The following is a 21,161-nucleotide window of genomic DNA, read 5'->3' on the forward strand; positions in this document are numbered from 1 at the left end:
TGTCTTAAAATGAAATATTGTAAAGTTCCCCCCTACGAGGGTTCCAGTGATAAACGCGTCTTGTCTTGTCTTGTCTTGGCTTGGCTTGCCTCGCCTTGTCTTGTCTTGGCTTGGCTTGCCTCGCCTTGTCTTGTCTTGTCTTGACATAACCCAAACCAGAGGTTTGTTGCATTAATCCAGGGGCATGTTTGACGAAGAGGAAATCGCCAACATTCGCAAAGCGCTGGAAGGGAGCGACCTGTTCTCCAACACCCTGTATGCGGTAAGCATTACGGACTCTTTTGGTTTGGCTTTTTTAGCGTGTTAACAACTTACCATCATCATCATCATCATCATCATCGTCACTGGTCGTCGTGGGCCATCGCGTCGTCATCACTGGCGATTAGCATCATCATCGTCGATATCTTCATGAACGTCGTTGTCGTCTTTTTTTTTTTTTTTTTTTTTACTCTTCATTATCATCATCGTCATTGTCATTTTCATTATCATCATCATCATCATCACTGTCGTCGTCCTGATCAACGTCATTATCATTATCGTTTTCTTCATCGTCGTTGTCAGTCGTTGATGAATGATGACTATGACTATCTCATTGTTTTTCATCGTCACTTAATTCAGGAAGTCCTGTTGACCTGTGGTGTTTACTGTGCCCATCTGAAAAGTTCTTAGTTCTCTCTCTCTCTCTCTCTCTCCCACGCCCCCCCCCCCCCCCCCCCCCCCCCCGCACCCCCCCTCCCCCGTCCCACCCGACACACACACACACACACACACACACACACATTTCCATGGTCTCAATGTCGCACCTACTGCTGTTTGTCGTGTTGCATTGCTCAATGGGTTGAACCACTGAGATCGTATTTACAGGTCAGTGGGTTGAACAGCTGAATGGCATTGAATTTCGTTCGTTCGTTCTCTTTCACACACACACGCACACACACGCGCGCGCGCGCGCGCACTCACACGCACACACACACACACACACGCACGCACACTGGATTCATTCTGAACTTGACGTCATTATAGAATCACGTCATCTTAGTGATGATGTGTTTCTTTTTTTTTTTTTTTTCTTTTTATCATCTCTCTCTCTCTCTGTAGGTATTCATTTGTTTATGTATTTGTTTATTTATTTATTTATATACCTGTCCATTTATTCATTGATCTAATCATTCATTCATATATCTATCTATTCTATCATATTTTTCTTTGTGCAGTCATTTCTTTCTTTACTGGTTCATTTATTTGCTTATTTACTTCATTACATATCTATCTATCTATCTATCTATATATGTATATATATATATATATATATATATATATATATATATATATACACACACATGTGTGTGTGTCTGTTCATTGAGTACTATACTCACTCATTCAGATTAATTGTCTGTGTGTGTGTCCAGATCGAAGATGACGAAGGAGCGAAGACCAGGATGACCTTGTGGCGTCATCCGGGAAATGACGTCACCGGCAAAGTGGCTCGCTGCGGAAAGGTGGCTGGAACGGCGGAAAAAGTAAAGCGGGAAAGAGGATATCGTTCTGTCTGTCTGTATGACTGTCTGTCTGTTTGCTCATCTCTCTCTCTCTCTCTCTCTCTCTCTCTCTCTCTCTCTGTCACAGACGCACAGATATGCACACACATACACACACACCCCGGCACAAATACACATTGACAAAGACACACACACACACACACATGCATACACACAGACGCACAGCCACAGACAGACAGACAGACAGACACACACACCCAAACACACACACACATGCATACACACAGACGCACAGCCACACACACACACACACACACACACACACACACACACACACGCACACACACACACGCACGCACGCACACACACATGCATACACACACATGCACAGACACACACACACACACACACACACACACACACACACACATTCATAAAGATGGAGGGAGTGGGGGAGAGAGAGAGAGAGAGAGATAACTGGAACAAAACTGAGACAGACAGACAGAGACAAAACAGAGAGAAAATGAAGGTTAGCCATTCATTCATGTGAACACACACACACACACACACACACACACACACACACACACACACACACACACACACACACACACACACATACATACATACAAACAGACAGACATACATACACACATACAGACAGACAGACAGACATAACATACATACATATATACATACAGACAGACAGACAGACAAACAGACAGACAGACAGGCAAAAAACCCAGAAAGATCGACATTGGTGTGCAGACAGACAGACAAACAGACAGACAGATATAACTATGGTCTGCATTTTTGAATCAATTTAAAAAAAAATTAATTTGTTTCCCCCGAAGCTGTTGGGAGGAGAAGTGTACCACTACCATTCAAAGCTGATGGCCAAAGACCCTAACGGCAAGGGAGGCAAATTTGTGTGGCATCAGGATTACGGGTCAGTGAGCCTCACACTTCTATTGGTTGTCTCCCTCTTCCTGTCTGACTACTTTTCTTTCTTCTTTTTTTTTCTCTCTCTTTTTTCTCCCCTTCTTTCTTCTGCTTCTTTCTTTCTTTCTTTCTTTCTTTCAGTCTTCCTTCTTGCATAATTAGAAAGAAATGAGGGGAAATTCGTCTAGAATGAAATATCACAGGCGATGTTTTTTTTGGTTTTTGTTTGTTTTGAGATGGGCGAAGCGGCGATAAGTGATGAACAATTGTAGAATTAGTCTTGCATGAAGATTATGGGTAGAAAAAACCTTGTTCCCCCCTCCCCCCTCCCCTTCCAAAAAAAAAAGAAAAAAAAGTCTCTGCCCGCCCGCCCCCACCCCCTGTCTCTCTGTGCCCCCCCCCCCCTCACCCCCTATCACTTTCTACCCCCCTATGCTCTCCCTATCTCTCTCTGCCCCCCCACCCCCCACCCCCCATCTCTCTTTAGCCCCTTATCTCTCTCTGCCTCCCTATCTATCATCCGTTCTCTCTGCCCCCCTCTCCCCCTTTCTCTCCCCTTCTCTTCACTATCTCCCTCCACTTACTGATAAGTGTCTGACGATGCCAACAGTCAGTGCCTTAGAAAGAAGGAAGAGAAATCAGTTTCTCTCGTTGACGCATGAATTTAAAAAAAAAAAAAAAAAATCTTTTTTTCAGGTACTGGTATAAAAATGGCTGCCTATATCCCGACATGCTCAGCGTGTTCATTCCCATCGACCCCTGCAGAAAGGAAAATGGCTGCCTGCAGGTCAGGATCACATCTTTTGTTTTGTTTTGTTTTCTTTGTTTTTGTAATCAAAATTTCTTTGACACTGATGGTCAAAAGAGTCTGTTTCTTTGTTTCTATGTCCCTCTTTCGCCTTCTCTTTGTTCCCCTCCCCCCCTCCCCCCTACCGCCTCTCACTCTTTCTTTTTTTTCTCTTTCTCTTTCTGTTTGTTCCTCTCCTCTGTGATGATGATTTCGTGAAAGTGTATTTGTATTTCTCTTTTCTTGTCATGACAGATTTGTCTGTGTGAAACTCGGGCCGCTCTCCCCAGGGAGAGAGCGTGTCGCTACACTGAGAGCGCCACCCATTTTTTTGTTTGTTTGTTTGTTGGTATTTTTTCCTGCCTGCAGTTTTTTCTGTTTTTCCTATCGAAGTGGATTTTTCTACAGAATTTTGCCAGGGACAACACTTTTGTTGCCGTGGGTTCTTTTACGTGCGCTAAGTGTATGCTGCAAACGGGACCTCGGTTTTATTGTCTCATCCAAATGACTAGCGTCCAGACCACCACTCAAGGTCTAGTGGAGGGGGGGGGGATTGGGCGGGGGGGGGGGGGGGGGGGGGCGGGAGGGGGGGGGGGGCAATATCGGCGGCTGAGCAGTAAGGAATCTATCCATGTATGATCACGTCTTAACTTCTAGTTACGATGACATCTGTCACATATTCAGTTCGTACATGTATCAGGACAGGACTTTATATAAGATTTTCTTGTCTTGTTCATCTGTGTCTGTGTTGTATTGTGACATGTTCCTTCTTCTCCTTCTTCTGCGTTTACTCGTATGCATACGAGTGGGCTTTTACGCGTATGACCGTTTTTACCCCGCCATGTAGGCAGCCATACTCCGTTTTCGGGGGTGTGCATGCTGGGTATGTTCTTGTTTCCATAACCCACCGAACGCTGACATGGATTACAGGATCTTTAACATGCGTATTTGATCTTCTGCTTGCATATACACACGAAGGGGGTTCAGGAAGTAGCAGGTCTGCACATATGTTGACCTGGGAGATCGTAAAAATCTCCACCCTTTACCCACCAGGCGCCGTCACCGTGATTCGAACCCGGAACCCTCAGATTGACAGTCCAACGCTTTAACCACTCGGCTATTGCGCCCGTCGTGACATGTTCCAAATAGAATACTGTTCAAACCAAAGTGAGGGATAATTCATGGTAATGAATGGCAAAAAGATCAAACTACTTTCTCTGTGTGGTCAGTGACACGGAATCAACTCAATGTATTTTCTTTCACTTGGTACCAAGAAAACTTCGATGCGGGCTTCATGGCCGTATCGTCCGCGTGAGAGAGTCTTGAATTCTCCGACAGCTCTTCTACAGGGAGCTGGCGTATGACAGTAGTGCAATACAATACAATACAATACAATACAATGCAATACAATACAATACAATGCAATACACAATGCAACGCAGCACAACGCAACACAATACATCCTTATCAATCCGATTGAAAATTACATGTGCTTTTAAATGCTCGTCACTCACACCACAAAGTCTCTCAGTCCGCAGTCGAGTCTAACACACACACACACACACACACACACACACACACACACACACACACACACACAGAGATATATATATATATATATATTTTGCCTTTGTATGACTAATCAAATATTGGAGAAAAACAACAACAACAAAAAACAAAACAACAACAACAAAAATGTCAGGCTCTCCCGGCTTGAGACTTACTGCTGCTGCTAGAAATAGCTGGCATGCACTGACAAGAAGAAACACAGTGAGGACATTGAGAAAGAACGCCGTCATCCAGCGCCTTGCAGCAGATGCCCCGAGATCGGTGACACAGAGCACTTTTGACAAAGGGGACGTTACGGGATACGTGGGGAGGACATTTTCAGGGTAAGGGAGACATTTCAGAACGAGGCACACAAACAAAAAACAACAACAAAATCGAAAGAAAGGGGACATTTTGGCCGCTAACAATGTCCGCAGGGGACATTATGAACGGTGAGAAAGTCCCCGGGGGGACATTTCCAGCGGTCAGTTTGTCCCCCGGGAACGTTTCCAGGTGGAGGACAATCTGGGATACTACACTGGTCCAGCTCGCCCTTTCTCCCAAGTTTGACTGAAAAATCAAAACCGAGCGCCTGTACATTAGGATGTGACGTTGAACCGAGGTCCCGTGTGTAGCTCGCACTGGGCTTTGCGCAGTGAAAAATGAACCCATGGCAACAAAAGTGCTGTCTCCTGGCACCATTTTGTGGGGGGAAAATTCCACTCTGATTGGTACACAGATAATTAATTATGCATGCATTGCACTCAAGGCCTGACTAAACGTGTTGGGGTTATGCTGATTGTCAGGAATCTGCCCAGCAGATGCGGTGTGGTGTAGCTTATATGGATTTGTCCGAACGCAGTGACGCCTCTTTCATATATATATATATATATATATATATATATATTATACAAGATTAATTTCCTTTATTGCATACTCATGCTCAGCACACACAACAGGAACACCAGTACAATACTCACAGAGATGACACGATGCCAGTAAAGTACAGGTGGAAAATGTGATAAGTATTGCCAGCCTGCGAAACGATATTACATCAAATCAAAACATGGAGAGCGAAGCGAAGCACCATCAGAGCGTAATCTGTCTCGCTGCAGTTACTACATAAGCTTTCTCTGTTTTTCACACAGCAAATGAATGCACCGCTCTCTACGTCTCTTTGTCCAGCGCCCACACTGAATCTTTTTAAACAAACAAACAAAAACAAAAAAATTATCCAGCCCCAACACAAAAGAACAACATAAGGACACGTATCTCAGAGATCAGGAACGAGTTGCATGAGAGCGATCTTTGCAACGCCAAGTTTGCCTAGAGTTAAGGCTGTTCCTAAGTATATGGAGCTTACTGTGACGCCTCCTTAATTAAGAAATAATATTGAAACTGTAGTCACCTGCGATCCACTGCCATTCGTGCACGTGCGTGTGTGCCTGCTGTCCATGTTTCAGATTCTGGCCGGGTCTCACAAGTGTGGACGCATTGACCACGGCTTTGTGGCTGGCCAGCAAGGCTGTGACCTCGAGAGGCTGGAGCAGGTCAAGGCCAAGCTGCCCCTCAAGGTCATGGAGATGGAGCCAGGTGATGACTCTTGAGAAAGAGAGGTGGAAGAAAATGAGAGAAAGAGGGAAAAGTGGAGAAAGAGAGGAGGAGGGGGGGGGGAAGGGAACTAGATAACTAGAGAGAGAGAGAGAGAGGTGGGGAGGGAAAGAGAGAGAGTGGTGTATGTGTGTGAAAGAGAGAGACATGGAAAGGGAAAGAGAGAGAGAGAGAGTGAGAGAGAGAGAGGTGGAGAGAGGGTGGAGAAAGATATGAAACAGAGAGAGAGAGAGAGGAGAGGGAGAAAGAGGGATGGAAAAGGAAAGAGAGAGTGTGAATGAGATGGTGGAGAGAAAGAAAGAGAGAGACAGACAGAGAATGAGGGAGAATGAAAGAAGTGGATGAGGGGGGGTGGGGGTGGGGGTGGGGGAGGGTCAGTGGGGGTGGGGGGCAGATAGACAGATTGAGGTATAGACTAAGAGCAGACTGCCCCTCATAGGTTTTGAAGATGGAGGAAGGCGAAGAATTTGAGAAAAAAAATGGGAAGAGAGGGGAAAGCTAGAGAGAGTTGGATGGAGAGGGAGAGAGAGAGAGAGAGAGAGAGAGAGAGAGTCATCCAGCCAGCTAGCCAGGCAACATGTCAACCAACGAACCAATCAACCAGCCAGCCAACCACCCAGCACACCCATCAATCAGCCAGCCAGCCAACACACCCATCAATCAACCAGCCAGCCAACACACCCATCAATCAGCCAGCCAGCCAACACACCCATCAATCAACCAGCCAGCCAACCACCCAACACACCCCTCAATCAATCAGCCAGCCAACACACCCATCAATCAATCAACCAGCCAACCACCCAACACACCCATCAGTCAACCAGCCAGCCAACCACCCAACACACCCCTCAATCAGCCAACCACCCAACACACCCATCAATCAGCCAGCCAGCCAACCACCCAACACACCCATCAATCATTCAGCCAGCCACCCAACACACCCATCAATCAATCAGCCAACCACCCAACACACCCATCAATCAGCCAGCCAGCCACCCAACACACCCATCAATCATTCAGCCAACCACCCAACACACCCATCAATCAATCAGCCAACCACCCAACACACCCATCAATCAACCAGCCAGCCACCCAACACACCCATCAATCAGCCAGCCAACCACCCAACACACCCATCAATCAACCAGCCAACCACCCAACACACCCATCAATCAATCAGCCAGCCACCCAACACACCCATCAATCAACCAGCCAGCCAACCACCCAACACACCCATCAATCAACCAGCCAGCCAACCACCCAACACACCCATCAATCAACCAGCCAGCCAGCCACCCAACACACCCATCAATCAGCCAGCCAGCCAACCACCCAACACACCCATCAGTCAACCAGCCAGCCAACCACCCAACACACCCATCAATCAATCATCCAACCACCCAACACACCCGTCAGTCAACCAGCCAGCCAACCACCCAACACACCCATCAATCAGCCAGCCAGCCAACCACCCAACACACCCATCAATCAACCAGCCAGCCAACCACCCAACACACCCATCAATCAATCAACCAGCCAACCACCCAACACACCCATCAATCAACCAGCCAGCCAACCACCCAACACACCCATCAATCAACCAGCCAGCCAACCACCCAACACACCCATCAATCAATCAGCCAACCACCCAACACACCCATCAATCAACCAGCCAGCCAGCCACCCAACACGCCCATCAATCAACCATCCAGCCAACCACCCAACACACCCATCAATCAACCAGCCAGCCACCCAACACACCCATCAATCAACCAGCCAACCACCCAACACACCCATCAATCAACCATCCAGCCAACCACCCAACACACCCATCAATCAACCAGCCAACCACCCAACACACCCATCAATCAACCAGCCAACCACCCAACACACCCATCAATCAATCAGCCAACCACCCAACACACCCATCAATCAACCAGCCAGCCAACCACCCAACACACCCATCAATCAATCAGCCAACCACCCAACACACCCATCAATCAATCAGCCAACCACCCAACACACCCATCAATCAATCAGCCAACCACCCAACACACCCATCAATCAACCAGCCAGCCAACCACCCAACACACCCATCAATCAATCAGCCAACCACCCAACACACCCATCAATCAATCAGCCAACCACCCAACACACCCATCAATCAATCAACCAACCACCCAACACACCCATCAATCAATCAGCCAACCACCCAACACACCCATCAATCAATCAGCCAACCACCCAACACACCCATCAATCAATCAGCCAGCCACCCAACACACCCATCAATCAATCAGCCAACCACCCAACACACCCAACAATCAATCAGCCAGCCAGCCAACCACCCAACACACCCATCAATCAACCAGCCAACCACCCAACACACCCATCAATCAATCAACCAGCCAGCCACCCAACCCACCCCTCAATCAATCAACCAGCCACCCAACACACCCATCAATCAATCAACCAACCACCCAACACACCCATCAATCAGCCAGCCAGCCACCCAACACACCCATCAATCAACCAGCCAACCACCCAACACACCCATCAATCAACCAGCCAGCCACCCAACACACCCATCAATCAATCAACCAGCCAACCATCCAACACACCCATCAATCAACCAGCCAACCACCCAACACACCCATCAATCAACCAGCCAGCCACCCAACACACCCATCAATCAGCCAGCCAGCCACCCAACACACCCATCAATCAACCAGCCAGCCAGCCACCCAACACACCCATCAATCAGCCAGCCAGCCAGGCAGGCAGCCAAACATCCAACCAACTCATTCGTGAGCAACCAACCAATTAACCCGATGCCCACCCTCTCAACGAACCCACCAACAAACTCTTCCAACAACCAACCTGCCGACCAGCCAACCAACCAACACGCCCACCTGAACACACCAACCTGCTAGGCAACCAGCCAAACTCACCCATCAACCAGCCAGCCCAATCAGTCAACCAGCCAGTCAGCCAGCCAAACAATCAGCCAGCTAGCCAAGTAGCCAGTCAACCAATTCACTCATCAAGCAACCATCAACCAGCCAGCCAAGTAACCATGCAAACTACTCAAACAACAACTAACCATTCAACTCACTCACCCCAACACACCCCACCTGCTGAGCACAATATCCAACAACCAACCAACTCACCCGTCAACCACCCAACCAACCAATGAACTCACCCGTCAACCAACCAACCAAACAACCAACCAGTCAACCGTCAAAACAACCAGTGCACCAACATACCTATCAACAAACCAACCATCTAATACCTCCATTCACCTAATCACCCGCAAACCTACCACTCACCCACCAGACAACCAAGCAGCCAATCAACCAACTCTTATCATTCAGCCAACACAACCAACTCAACATGCCCACATGACCAAACCAACCAACCAACCAACCAACCAACCAGCCAACCAGCCCAAACGTCACTCCTTACCTTGTGTGTGTGTGTGTGTGTGTGTGTGTGTGTGTGTGTGTGTGTGTGTACGTGCGAGCCAATCAACCAACCAACCAGCCCAAACTCCTTACCTTGCGGTGTGTGTGTATGTGTGTGTGTGTGTGTGTGTGTGTGTGTGTGTGTGTGTGTGTGTGTGTGTGTGCATGTGTGTACGTGTATGCGTGCATGCGCGGCCCCGCGCGCGTGTGCGTGAGTGCGTGTACACGTGCGCGCGCACGTGAGTATGTACGTATGTTTGCGCCTGTGCGTGCGCGCGTGCATGGCCACGTGCAGGCGACGTGATGTTCCACCACAGCAACCTGCTTCACTGCAGCGGGCCCAACACGTCGGCCACCAAGCGGTGGTCTCTGGTGTGCTGCTACAACAGGGCCTCCAACGACCCGGTCATCCCCCACCACTGTCCCTGCTACACTCCGCTGGACAGGGTAATGATGGAAGCTGAACGAGTATTGCTAAAAGCGCCAAAACCTGATTGTTGGAGTTTTAACGACCTATTGGCGCCTACACCCTTAAGGTCAAGATACTACAGTGTATGCTCAATATTTATATACGGGGCTGCGATTCATGCTGGGAGGTCGGACACCCAATGGCACAGGCTGGACATTGGTCACTCAGCCACCAACACAGCGTGAGCGGCGATCCTCGCTCGCGGGCAGCCTATCGCGAAGCTTGGTAGAAGAGAGAGTATTGCAAATACCTCATTGCACAACAGTGCAGAAATTATAATTTTATGTCGTTACACTTTAAAATTTTTCAATTATTACCCAATAACGAGACGAGGCGATACAAGATAAGACGAGATGTGAAAGACGAGACCAGATGTTAGATGTGAAAGACGAGACCAGATGTGAAAGACGAGATCAGATGTTAGATGTGAAAGACGAGACCAGATGTGAAAGACGAGACCAGATGTGAAAGACGAGATCAGATTAGATGAGATGTGAAAGACAAGACGTGAAAGATGAAACGAAACTTGAAAGACGAGACGAGACGTGAAAGACGAGACGTGAAAGACGAGACGAGACGTGAAAGACGAGACGAGACGTGAGAGACGAGACGTGAAAGACGAGACGAGACGTGAAAGACGAGATGAGATTAGACGAGATGTTAAAGACGAGACGTGAAAGACGAGACGAGACGTGAAAAACGAGGCGAGGCGAGAGGAGACGAGACATTAAAGACGAGACGAGATAAGACGAGAGAAGGCGAGACAAGGCGAGACGAGACGAGACACGTTTATTTCAAGACATTCACACCAAATCATACCAAATCACATGACATCTCACACCACACCACACCACACCACACCATACCATACCATACCATACTATACTCTACTGTACTTTGATACACTACACGACACGACACGACACGACACGACACTACTGGAATGATAGTGTCCGAACATGGCCACTATTATTTATCAGCAGAGGAGGCAACTGCCGTCCCGACTATCTGAGCTAGAATTTGATTATTGTAGAGAGTGTCTTCCCTAAGTTACATCCCCACTATCTCAGCCAAGAGGGCTTTTAGGACAGTTGGCGTTGGGATGGTCCACAAAGGCCAAATAGCCCCAAAGGCTGCAATACTAAGAGCCAGTGCAAATCTTGCCTCTTTGTCCGAGAGTCATGGTCCTTCACACACACACACACACACACACACACAGAGAGAGAGAGAGAGAGAGAGAGAGAGAGAGAGAGCTTGTTCATTAATTCTCATTGCAGTGGAGAATACTATACTATACTATGCTACGCTGTGCTGTACTGTACTGTATTGTGCTATGCTATGCTGTGCTAAGTTGTGCTGTACTGTACTGTACTGTGCTGTTCTGTGCCATGCCATGCCATGCCATATACTATACTATACTATGGTGCTGTGCTATGCCATTTTGTGCTATGGTGCTGTGGTGTGTTATACTATACTATACTGTGCTGACCTGTACTGTATTGTACTGTCCTGCACCATGCTGTGCTGAGCTATGCCATACTGTGCCATGCCGTGCCCTGCTGTACCCTGCTATACTACTATACTATGGTGCTGTGCTGTGCTATACTATACTATACTATTTTTTTGTGTGTGGAGTGATGGCCTAGAGGTAACGCGTCCGCCCAAGAAGCGAGAGAATCTGAGCGCGCTGGTTCGAATCACGGCTCAGCCGCCGATATTTTCTCCCCCTCCACTAGACCTTGAGTGGTGGCCTGGACGCTAGTCATTCAGATGAGGCGATAAACCGAGGTCCCGTGTGCAGCATGCACTTAGCGCACGTAAAAGAGCCCACGGCAACAAAAGGGTTGTTCCTGGCAAAATTCTGTAGAAAAATCCACTTTGATAGGAAAAACAAATAAAACTGCATGTACGAAAAAATGCAACAAAAAAAAAAAGAAAAAAAAGTGTGGCGCTGTAGTGTAGCGACGCGCTCTCACTGGGGGAGAGCAGCCCGAATTTCACATAGAAAAATCTGTTGTGATAAAAAGAAATACAATACAAATATACTGTGCTGTGTTTACATACCCCAGGTGCCAGACGCAGAGGTGAGAGAGTGCAGGAACTACACTGATCTCAGCGGCAAAGACTTCATGGATCCCAGCACTGACGCGACTGTCAAAGTGGCCGATGACTGACTGATTGAGTTTCAGTTTCAGTTTCAGTAGCTCAAGGAGGCGTCACTGCGTTCGGACAAATCCATATACGCTACACCACATTTGCCAAGCAGATGCCTGACCAGCAGCGTAACCCAACGCGCTTAGTCAGGCCTTGAGAAAAAAAGAAAGAAAAAAAAAGGTGAATAAATGATAGATAAGCTTACACAAATAAATAAATAAATAATAAATAATAACTATAATGTTGAATGAAAGAATAATAACTGATTGAATGAAAGAAAACAAACAGCTAAAACCTCTGTTAGACCGTTGTCGATTGATTCGCAGCGAGAAGGCGAATACTACTGCTACGAAGCGCTGGACATTGATACAGAATGTTAGAGGAAGCAGTACTGCTTGTTCTTTTTTTCTTTATTTTCTTTTTGCTGATTAAAAAAAAAAAAAAGTGTGTGTGTGTGTGTGTTTCTGCCTGTGGCGTTTGAGTTGGTAGTTATTGGATTTATTTTGTTTTTGTTTTTGTTTTCTTTTTCTCACTTTTTGATGCTTCTTTTTGATGTATCTGTGTTTGTGTATGATTTTCGATTTATGTTTGTACCCTTTATGTACTATCCATCGCCCCGTCCCCCCGCCCCCAAATATTTCTTGTGACCCAGGTACACTTGGTAACCAAGGCCTGACTAATCGCGATGGGTTACACTGCTGGTCAGGCATCTGCTTTGCAGATGTGGTGCAGCGTATATGGACTTGTCCGAACGCAGTGACGCCTTCTTGAGCTACTGATACTGATACTCAGTGACCAAAACTGTTGACCGACCAATTGCATAATATGAAGTGGAGTGATGGCCTAGAGGTAACACGTCCGCCTAGGAAGCTAGAGAATGTGAGCGCGCTGGTTCGAACCACGGCTCAGCCGCCGATATTTTCTCCCCCTTCACTAGACTTGAGTGGTGGTCTGGACGCTAGTCATTCGGATGAGACGATAAACCGAGGTCCCGTGTGCAGCATGCACTTAGCGCACGTAAAAGAACCCACTGCAGCAAAAGGGTTGTTCCTGGCAAATTTCTGTAGAAAAATCTACTTCGATTGGAAAAACAAAAAAACTGCACGCAGGAAAAAAAAAAAAAATACCAAGAGGCATGCCCGTCATTGATTGTCACACTACGACGAACACTCTGATGTGTAGTGAACTACCAGAATTTGAAAACCGATGGAGAATGCTCCAGTTTTTGGATCAGTGTTGCTGATCTCAGTCATTTGGTCACTACACTCCCAATTCACGCTTGTATACACACACACACACACACACACACACACACACACACACACACACACACACACACACACACACACACACACACACACACACACACACACAGAATGACAATGACAATGACAAAGCTTTTAATGTCCATTCAGCGTTGCAACGTCCTTCAGGAGAGAGAGAGAGAGAGAGAGAGAGACCCACATGGTATACGTCTTTTAATTGGTTGTTAAGTCATTGAATCGGAGGGTCACTATGTCTACATAACGAGGGCTGTGTGAAAACAGGATGTGCTGACTGGGTCTGCAGGTAATTACTATAAACGCCCCACAGACTTGACAACCACTCGTTGTCTTTCCAACAAGAAAATTAAAAGCAAACACTGCGAAGTGAAAGTAATATCGCTGTAGTGTTCTTCATGGAGATACCACCAACTGCATGTTGCTTTCAGGCTTAAAAGTCCTACCATGAACAGTGTATGATTATGAGGACTAACGTTAAAGATTAAGGGGGTTGAAAAGGTTGAATTAATCATTTGTTTCAAAGAGTTTTCTTTGCCACTTGGCGTTACTGCCTAAAAAAAAGTCGGTTATTCGCATTTAAAATTCGATAATCTACAATCCTTCAGGACCATTGTTCAAAACACGTCTAATTCTTAACGTCACGCAAAAAGGAACACAAAACACAGACATATAGGCCAATAGGAATATGATAAGGAAAAAAATATGTACAAGAAAATTTTTCATGTAAGAGAGAGAGAGAGAGAGAGAGAGAGACCCAAGCACATAAGAATGTTGGGGTTTTTTTTGTTTAAAAAAAAAATTATTGTGAAATGGTGTTTTAAAAAACAATGACGTGTTAAATCGTTATTATAATGGTGTTTATTGTAAGCTGTTTTTATACATGACAATGTCTTGTGATGTTTTGTCGCAAAAATGACAGTTGGTTGTAAAATAGTTAACTCATGAAGACACCAAGAATTAAGTCTCACGAAGAAACAGGGGCTACTGTAGGGCGGCTGGAGAAGCGCAAATGACCGGCGGGGTGGATTAGGTAACGGTAACGGGGGTGTCTATGACGTTGAACACTTGTCTTCGTCACACAATGACGAGTGGAAAAGACACATCTCTACGTGACAAAGATGAGTGGCGTCACAAAGACGGGTGGAAAAGTTCAAGTCTGCATCACAAAGACGAGTGCCAAAGGCACAAGTCTGTATATTACAACGACAGGTGCCGAAGGCAGTTGTCTGCACGAAAAAAGCAGGGTGGCCACTTAGTGTACTGCACTGTGATTGGTTGAAGCTGAGCAGATCCACACAACTTTCAGGACCCCTCCCCCCTCCACACACACACACACACACACACCCCAGTATTGGAGCCCACCGTATATAATGCGTGCAGTTTTTCTCAGGACCACATTTGATGTGAACATCCGAGAGCAACTGTAAACATGAGCAACTATGGACAAGAACAAGAGCGACCGTGAATATTTCCATCTGTCTAATCGCTTGCTGGACGATCTGCCATGACTGGAAAAGGCATTGAACGCTTCCAAGCCATAGCCAAGGGCAGAAGCAAAGGTAAGCATCTTAAACTCTAATCTAAAGGGTGTTTTGTTTGTTTGTTACTTTGCTTTTAAAAATCTTTTTTTGAAATTCTTTATATTCTTAACATGTTTTCTTTGTCGTTTTTCTTCTGTACTGAAGCAGTCCCAACATGAAAAACTTGTAGATTCTGCCTGTAAAAAAAAAAGTCAACCATTGCAAATACGTCAGCATAGTTTTCTTTTATGTTATATTAATACGATTTGAGATAATTACTAACAGTTCTATGGATTGAGATCTTATGATTCTCCTTGTGTCTATATGCCTTTGCCAAAAAGTTGCGTTGCGCCATCATATAAGTTCAGCTGGTTGTGCCCAAGCGTTGTGGGTGCTTCATACTCTGTTGTGTGTTTGTATCTTCGTAATACATGCCATGGATGTTGTTTGGATGTGAGGTTTTGCTCTTTTCTTTGTTTCGTTCATTTCTTTTTTTCATAGTGTTTATTGGCGTTCGTTATTAGTTGGTCGAACGTGACTGATACTAACCAAATCTAAAAAAAAAAAATATATATAAATAATATAAAAAAGAGCGGCAGGCTATGAAGAAAAGATTTGTATTTTGTATAATGTTATGGCGTGTTATATATAAATAAAGTCACTGTGAAATCATGTGCCCCTGTTTGGTGTCTTTCTTGCTTGTGATCAGTTGACGGTATGGAGCCGTGTTAGGTTGAAACAACGGGAAACATGAATCCTATAGAAATATGAACATTTAACAACAAAGACAGCACAAAAATCTTAAACGCCATATTTTGTCTTCTTTCTTGATAGCAAAAAAATGTTCAAAGCAATTAAAAGCCGATAAGTATTGGTTAAAAAATCCTTATATTCATAACTGAAAATCTTCGATTTTTAACACAAATGTTGGTTGATTTTATATGGCATATACATGAAATCAGAATTACATTGTAAATCGTTTTTTCTTTCTGGTATGTCTGGGTAAGGGGATGTAAGATAGGTACCATTGCACCATCTATAAAGAGAGACAACGATCGCATGAACCTGTTGTAAAAAGGCTGCAGCACCGTGATCTTAATCAGTAAAGCATCGTCAGAATATCCATTGAGGCTTCAGGAATTGATGGTCAAAACAAAACGCCACAAACTGTTGACACATCAATAAAGACGGGACTGCAGCACATGAGTGGGTAATGAAAGGATGGTCATCTTCAATCGAGTAGAACTAGTTACATGTGGACAGTTCAAAAAGTAAGATGGACGACAGAAGCCAGTGCTTTCTTCTCGCTGTTGAAAATATACAGGTTGGCAAAAATGACAAAACTCCCTAAACTGATTCCAGTCAGAATGAAGGCTTTTTCAGGAGTCAATAGCGAAAGCTTGTGCTGAAGGGTGTGGGGGGAGGGGTGGGTGAGAAGGATAAGTGGTGCTGATGAAGTGGTAGGTTGACTTGCATTTCTGTGATCTGGTTGCTGTGCTAAATTGGTAATTGGGCATTACAATGTATGCAGGTCCAGTTTCTGATCAAGATAGGAACTTTCACAGGCGTTCTCAGCACACAGAGAAGACACACACACAAAAAAGAAAACAGAAAAAAAAAGAGACGGCTTGAAGGTTACACAATTGCTGCTGTATTCCCGAAGTATGCTGGAGTACCCGCATCCCAGTGACAATGACCAGGCAACTATCTGTCCTTGAACTTGTGTGTAAGTAATGCAAGACATCTTGGGTGGACCTGAGGACTACACAGTGCAGTACCCAAAGGGAAAGACAACAACAACAAGAGAGGCAAGGCCTTCAAGACTCACTTGTGATACACTTTAAAAAAAATCTAATCGTTAAAATATGTTCTGCATTTGTTATTATAAAGCTTCGCGTTAAAAAGAAAAAGAAAAAAAAAGTCCTAACCAGTTTCGAATTAAGTCTCCTAGCATTAATTACAGAGTAATTTCCCTTTTTTTTAAATTATCTAACGTTTGCAAAATAATTTAAAAAAACTTCCATGCTTAGCAAAGGAAGTTCCTGTTTGAACAAAAAATGATAATAATGACTGCTCTTGTTGTTGGGTCAGAATATCAGATCAAAGTGCCAAGTTTAGAGAATACAAAAAATATAAATATAACAGTAAATGCAGTTTGCATATAATTAGGCTTCATTTTTGACTCACTTGTGTAAACAAAGTGAGTCTATGTTTTAACCTGGTGTTCGGTTGTCTGTGTGTGTGTGTGTGTGTGTGTGTCAGTTGACACCAAATTAGGCATAAAAATAGGAAAAATTCAGTTCTTTCCAGTCATCTTGTTTAAAACAATAAATCGTTTTAAGATGTTGGTGAGACATACTGGAGAGAGAGAGAGGGGGTGGGGTGGGGAATGAAGGCTGCGATAAACAAGGCAGGCAGACAGACATCATGACAGACACAACAGTACAGGTGCACAGTCTCCAACCAGATTATTATTATAACAAAAGGATCGATGCTGTAGCTGCTGTTACCGCCTACACGTTTCCTTCAACATTATAATCCACGACAGCTTGTAAATAACTGATATGTTATGTGTGTGTGTGTGTGTGTGTGTGAGGTTACGAAATTGATTTTTTTCAGTCATTCGTGGTTTGACACACGTGCAAATGGGATCTATTTCAGAACAGCAGGTGTGTGTGTGTGTGTGTGAAAGTTTGCGTGTGTGATGGCCAAGAGGTAACGCGTCCGCCTAGTAAACGAGAGAATCTGAGCGCGTTTGTTCGAATCACGGTTCAGCCGCCGATATTTTCTCCCCCTCCACTAGACCTTGAGTGGTGGTCTGGACGCTAGTCATTCGGATGAAGCGATAAGTCGACGTCGCATGTGCAGCATGCACTTAGCGCACGCAATAGTACCCATGGCAACAAAAGGGTTGTTCCTGGCAAAATTCTGTAGAAAAATCCACTTCGATAGGAAAAACAAATAAAACTGCACGCAGGAAAAAAAAAAGAAAAAAAAAATGGTTGGCGCTGTAGTGTAGCGACGCGCTCTCCCTGGGGAGAGCAGCCCGAATTTCACAGATAAATCTGTCGTGATGAGAAGAGAAATACAAATACACATACAAATACATCTGAGTCCTTTGCACAACATGTTGCTTGTCTGGGTACAGCCAACTGACAGCTGTCATTAGATGTAACGGTGAACCAGTAGTAACGTATCCGCCTGGGAAGCGAGATAATCTGAGCGTAAGGGTTTGAACCCTATCCCCCACCCCCACGCCCACCCATTAGACCCTTAAATGGTGATCTGGACACTAGTTATTCGGCTGAGATGATAAACCGAGGTCTCGTGTGTAAAAATCATGCACAAAGTACATTTAAAAACAAAACAAAAAACAACAACAAAAAAACACAAAAGAAACACGGCAAAAGTATGAAAAGAGAGAGAGAGAGATGTAGGTATACCATTATGCCCATGTACATTTGCAGCCGTGTACCATTATGCTTGTTTACCCTTGTTCTGTGTACCACTATGCCCATTTACCATTTTGCCCAGTTGCCATTGTACCCATTTACCATTTTGCCTATGTACCATTTGCGACGTAGTACCATTGAGCCCATGTTGCATTATGCCTAGTTACCACTGTGTTGTGTACCATTGTGCCTACGTACCATTGTTCTGTGTATCATTTTCCTGTTAACCATTATGTTAATTTTGCCTGTTTATCATTGTGCAATCTCATCACAAAGATTTTGCGTTGAAAAATGTTTCTTTTTTTATCACTTAAATAACTTTCACACGTGCGCGCGCGCATATATGCGTACAGACACACATCCCCCCCCTCCCCCACACACACACACCCACACACACACACACTAACACACACACGCACGTACGCATCATACAACGACAATTACAGACACAAACTCACACAGACACACAAACACAGACAGACACACACACACACACACACACACACACACACACACACACACCGGCCCCCCCTCCCCCCCCCCCACACACACACACGTGAGCGCGCGTGTGTGTATAAATACTTGTTATATTCATAAGCATCAACCCAGTGCTTGTGCGGCATACAACTGGATGTATACATTTATACACCAGCTTACATGCTGGTTTTACACAAGAAAACAGACACAGACACAGACATATTATAAACAGACTCACAGACATCCCCCCACCTCCTACGCATACAACTACACACAGGCACACAGACACACACACACACACACACACACACACACACTTCTCCACCCACACCCTCATCCCTCACTGTCCCCTCGCCAACCCCCACCCCCACTTCTTTTGTTGTTGTTGTTGTTGTCTTATATCACTTACAGTGGAAAGACGTTAAACTGAAAACCACCACCACCACCACCACTACTACTACTACACACACACACGCGCGCACACAATGGCGCGATACAAGTACCCATATCATCATCAATTGTGTCTCCCCTAATTAGAAACTCATGATGATGATAATGATGATGATTATAATCATTATTATTCTAGGGGTCTATGGCCCATGTGAATAAATCATATCTGAATCTTTTTCTGTGCCTGTTTAGACTTACCTTGTTTATTGATGTCACCTACAAATGAAAAGACCATCAAAGGTTTCGCTGTCTGAAGGAAACGAGAAGGGTGCGAAGCGTATATGTTACAATTAATGAACCGTATGAATGTATATCCCCGAAATGGTTTTTGATAATGATTTTCATTATTCTAATGGACTATGACCAACATGAATAAATTCTCCCTCTCTCTCTCTCCCCCTCTCTCTCTCTCTTTCAAGTTTAATCAGTGTAGGACAGAATCCCTTAATACCTAATCAGTGAAACGGGCACTCACACCCAAAATAATCAACAGAATATTTCCATGAAGCAGTGTTTTATTACATCAATTCTCATAGGTGTCTCGATCAAACCACGACTGCAAAATATTGAAACCAGAAAGTTTGTTGTTGTTTTTTTGTTTTTTTTAACGAGGAACATTATCGACATTAGGAAAGCCGAAAAAATCCACCGAGATTCTATATCCAAAAGATGCAAAGGAATTCGAAGAAATTTAACCCTTTTGCTCCTTTCAGGGTGTGGAGGATACAATAACAATTCATGCACATTGAATCACAACGTCAGTCCAGAAATGTCAAATGGAAAAAGCAAAACACACACACTCACACACACACACACACACACACACACACACACACGCATACACAAATGATAATAATAATAATGATGATAATAACAATAACAATATCAAGAAGAAGAAGAAGAAGAATATAAAGCAGAACAGATCAAAGCAACACATTGGCACATCAGCCGACGGTCGTTTGTCTCTTTACCTTGCATTTAGAATGAGCTCCCCCGCACCCCCATCCCCCACGCCCCCACCCCCACCCCCCTCACTTCGTCAGAACACCACACTCAGCTCTTTGATGTCTGGCCTTGAGACCTACCGCTTCCCGAGATAGCCTCCCTTCCCTGCCCCTTCCTTGCTTTCAGTTTTTTCCAGTCTAGGGTTATGCATGTGCGTGACTGACTGGTGTGAAAGCGCTTTGATTTTTCTCTGCACAAGATTTAAGCGCTATATAAATACTAATCGTCATTATTACTAAGTGTGTTCCAGATGTAAATTAAAGTTAATGTAGATGGAAGCCTTAAGGTATATTTTTCTTGACAAAAGTTAAAGTTTGAAATCCTCCTACACAACAGATTTTGAGCACTCTCTTCAATCGATTTTCCCCATGACTGAATGTACAGTCTTTTAGACTTGGTGTGACATATAGACAAAGGAAATCCTTCCTATGGAATGTTTGTGAAAACCATACACAGTCATATATATATATATATATATATATATATATATATATATATAT

General features: G+C 44.8%; 1 protein-coding gene across 1 annotated transcript in view; it reads left to right on the forward strand.

Annotated features, from left to right (window-relative positions):
* Nucleotides 1-12,917, forward strand: part of LOC143288201 (L-proline trans-4-hydroxylase-like) — an 18,402-nt gene extending 5,485 nt beyond the window's left edge. The window contains exons 3-9 of the mRNA XM_076596529.1: nt 181-262; nt 1,410-1,520; nt 2,354-2,448; nt 3,138-3,228; nt 6,240-6,369; nt 10,147-10,298; nt 12,390-12,917. Of these exons, the coding sequence (XP_076452644.1) occupies nt 181-262; nt 1,410-1,520; nt 2,354-2,448; nt 3,138-3,228; nt 6,240-6,369; nt 10,147-10,298; nt 12,390-12,494 (766 nt within the window). The 3' untranslated portion in view covers nt 12,495-12,917. The remainder of the gene's footprint in view (nt 1-180; nt 263-1,409; nt 1,521-2,353; nt 2,449-3,137; nt 3,229-6,239; nt 6,370-10,146; nt 10,299-12,389) is intronic.
* The last annotated feature ends 8,244 nt before the right edge of the window (nt 12,918-21,161 follow it).

Source organism: Babylonia areolata, chromosome 12, assembly GCF_041734735.1.
Source record: "Babylonia areolata isolate BAREFJ2019XMU chromosome 12, ASM4173473v1, whole genome shotgun sequence".
NCBI lineage: Eukaryota > Metazoa > Mollusca > Gastropoda > Neogastropoda > Buccinidae > Babylonia > Babylonia areolata.